The sequence below is a fragment of the Sinocyclocheilus rhinocerous genome, unplaced genomic scaffold (genome assembly GCF_001515625.1).
Source record: "Sinocyclocheilus rhinocerous isolate Xijiao unplaced genomic scaffold, SAMN03320098_v1.1 scaffold823, whole genome shotgun sequence".
NCBI classification, from domain to species: Eukaryota; Metazoa; Chordata; class Actinopteri; order Cypriniformes; family Cyprinidae; genus Sinocyclocheilus; species Sinocyclocheilus rhinocerous.
Window position 1 is genome coordinate 250,258 of NW_015627245.1, and position 3,633 is coordinate 253,890.

The following is a 3,633-nucleotide window of genomic DNA, read 5'->3' on the forward strand; positions in this document are numbered from 1 at the left end:
GGAAATTTACAAAATATCTTCATGGAACATGATCTTTACTTAATATCCGAATGATTTTTGGCATAAAAGAAAAATCAATAATTTTGACCCATACAATGCATTTTTGGCTATTGCTACAAATATACCCCAGCGACTTAAGACTGCTTTTATGCTCCAGGGTCACAAATGTCGTTGTCATTGCTGTTGCCACAGTTTTATACAAGATACAAGCCATTTCTGTTTATAATTAATGAACGAGCCATATAATGCATCTATAGATGATCTAGGACTCACCAGCATGTTTTCTCGTCCCTTATATCTGGCCGGGTTGCTGTAGAAATGTTCTGCGAAGCCGGGCTTCACGTGAGCGCCTTTATACTGCAAACACAAAGGTCAGGGATCCATCAGTCCGTGTTTTTTCAGAAATATGCTCTCATAAAACTCACTGATGAAACTGATGATTACTGACACATCGAGAGCTCCCTAATTATCACATTACCACACCATCTGTCCTCTTTCAGATTCAGGGGGAAAAGACTAAATCTCTCATTCTTAGATATGCATTGTTTTACTATTAAACTGACAATAACACTTGCAGTCAAATGAGAAAAACAGAAACAGTCCATTTAATTCCAAAAGGTCACAGAGAGCGTGTTAAATGGTCACTAAATACTAAATTATGACTGTTTTCAGCCCAAAACCTATTAGAAATGAATGAGAGGAACAGTACCAGTTGCTGAAAGCTCTCTTTCCAGGGATTGGGCTGTTCATACTCTTCTGGGTTGATCTGGTAGAACTTCCCAGACTCGGGGTGCATCATGGGACGCGTGTACTCAAAAACCTCCATGTAGAGTCTCTTCCTGCAAACCGGATGAGAAGAATAAAGATCAGCGACCCTTACAAAACACCACTCTGACAGTATTAGATATCATTACCCTGCTACTGAATGATTACCATATTCATGCACCATGGCAGACGATATATTTAAAAACAGTACCAATGTAAAATGAAACAACTTTGCAATATTTATTTGGCTATTAGACACATTTAGAGCTGCTAAATTTGATTAATTTCCATGAATCCGTTCAAACGGTCCGATTCAATGCACTGATTCAAAACTGTGATTCACTGATTTGTTTGAGTCATCACTCAAATCAGTTTGAAGATTTTTGGGTTGACAAATATATAAATACTTTTTTTATTTATTTGGCTATTACACTACTTTTGCAAGCCATCCTTTTCAATCCCATATAAAAATGTTGCGACGGATGTATTTATGAAGTCTCTGATTTGAACTTCAGTAGCAAAAAAGCTTCAGAGTTGCTAAATGATTCACTTCCATGAATCAGTTCAAACTGTCCGATTCAATGAACTGGCTAAAAACTGTGATTCAATGATTTATTTGAGTCATTGAGTGAAGAAATATTGCTTGAAGTAGATAACTAGATATATACTACTTTTATTTCCAATATATTCCTTATATTATATTGTATCCTGTGTATAATTTACAAAGCCTCTGAAAGGCTTTTGAGCTGCTAAATTTGGTTCATTTACATGAAGTCAATTCAATGAATTAAAACTGTGATTTATCTATATAAATCTGTTCAAAAACGTCTCTATGAGGAATTATAATTTCATTTATTAAATGATTGAAGTAGATGCTGTTTATGTTGTACTAGTGCATATCAATGAAAATATATAAAATCTACTGAAATACTGAGTTGCTTTGGATAAAAGTGTCTGCTAAATGCATAAATGTAAATGTAAAAAGATTCAATATTCTTCCTTGTACTCAACTTCAAGCATGGAAATCATGCCTTGATCATATTTTTACTGTAAGTTCTTTGTGTTTTATTTCTTGCATTAAACATTTTGAATATTTTTGGCTGATAACATGCATTTGAGTCCAGTAACCTAACCTTACCAGAGGATGGGGTCATTGGCCAGTTCACTAAAGCGTTTGCACACACAGGCCGCTCGACACAGGTCCTGCTCCAACAGATAGGAGAAGATCTTCAGAACCACCTCGTCTGGAAGCTTCACCTGCAGATACTGCTCCGCTGGGGTGACTGGGGCGCAAGAGAACCGGTGTTAATGAAAAATCATCTGAAGCTGATATCACCACATGTCAGCTGTGAGCAGAATCGAGTCTGATGTGCATTACCAGGAAGATCTTGTGATTTTCCGGACACTCTGGCACGTTTTGCCCGATGCCCAAAGTTTTCCGTTGTTGACGTGGAAGCACCCTTTGAACAAGAAGAGATATTTAACCTCACATACAGAACATTCATGCTGCTTTAACTCTTTTGATTTCATGCATGATTTTTGCAATGTGGAAAACATGGACAGAATTGCAGAATAAAAAATTAGAATTGACAAAATAACAGATAATTCTAAGTGAATGCATCAAAGTAGGGTTATGTAATCCATAAAAATGAAAACAGAAAAAAAACGGAATTTTGGAAAATTGGAAATTGGGTAAAAATAAATATTTATTTTGTATTAAAGCTACTGTTTCTCTTTCAGTCTGAATTAATATTGCAGACATCTACATCTAAAACTTCCTAACGTGTTCATCTGGTGTTTAGCTGCATTTACGCACCTCCATGTTGGTCTTTGTTGGACAAGCTGTTCTCTTCGGTAACAGAGATTTTCTTCGAAGTTGGTACGGACTATTTTGAGCACCTTGACCAGATTCTTCTGCAACCATCTCGGCAGGAACTTCCTCATCTGAAAATGAAGAGTTAAAGGTGACCTATTATGCCCCTTTTTACAAGATGTAAAATAAGTCTCTGATGTCCCCAGAGTGTGTATGTGAAGTTTTAGATCAAAATACCCAACAGATAATTTTTTATAGCTTGTTGAAATTAGGGATGGGTACCGAAACCCGGTATTTAATCGGTCCCGGGGCTAAATTATGAAAGACCGGAGTATCGATAAGCTCTGACGTTAACGGTTCTGCTATCGGTACTAGAGAAATGAATAAAACACATACATTTATTATTGCTATATATACATTATCTTGCAAATTCTATCTCACCAGAGTCACCAGCTGTTTTTCAATGTTAATTCAGCTCTTAATTTGTCATATATATATATAACAAAAAGTACCGATAAGAGTACCGTTAAAGTACCGAATCAATAAGCAGTATCGGTAAGAGTAGCAATACCGTTAAAACCTTAACGATACCCATCCCTAGTTGAAATTGACGCCAAAACGCGCTGTTTTTTTGTGTTTGTCCCTTTAAATGAAAACGAGCTGGTGCTCCCGCCTCCCCTTTCAGAAGAGGGTGGAGTTTCTAGAGCTCGCGCACCGGCATCATGCCAGCAATAACAAAACACTCTCTCACGCACTGAAAATGTCAGAAACTGCTAATAGCGGTGTTCAGCCATATATGTTCGAACCAGTGTCGTGCCGAATTCTGCACCCTGCCAGATTATTTATGAATTACACACGGGGAGCACGGCACTATAAAAATAACAACATAGCTGGTCTCATGGTGCCATACTTCTTCTAGATGGCATAACGTCATGAACAGTTGGCACTGCTCCATCCTTCAGGAGCAACTTTTGTGCAAAACCTGCTTTATACTGACCCTCATTCACAAAGCAGTCCGGTGTAAAATGATTCGCGCAGACATAAACGAATTTCGG

General features: G+C 37.5%; 1 protein-coding gene across 1 annotated transcript in view; it reads right to left on the bottom strand.

The window, feature by feature from the left end:
* LOC107725019 (F-box only protein 11-like) overlaps nucleotides 1–3,633 on the bottom strand; it is a 41,189-nt gene that overhangs the window by 19,362 nt on the left and 18,194 nt on the right. The window contains exons 2-6 of the mRNA XM_016534150.1: nucleotides 2,582–2,709; nucleotides 2,144–2,225; nucleotides 1,904–2,048; nucleotides 710–839; nucleotides 274–357 (exon numbers count right to left, since the gene is read on the bottom strand). Of these exons, the coding sequence (XP_016389636.1) occupies nucleotides 274–357; nucleotides 710–839; nucleotides 1,904–2,048; nucleotides 2,144–2,225; nucleotides 2,582–2,709 (569 nt within the window). The remainder of the gene's footprint in view (nucleotides 1–273; nucleotides 358–709; nucleotides 840–1,903; nucleotides 2,049–2,143; nucleotides 2,226–2,581; nucleotides 2,710–3,633) is intronic.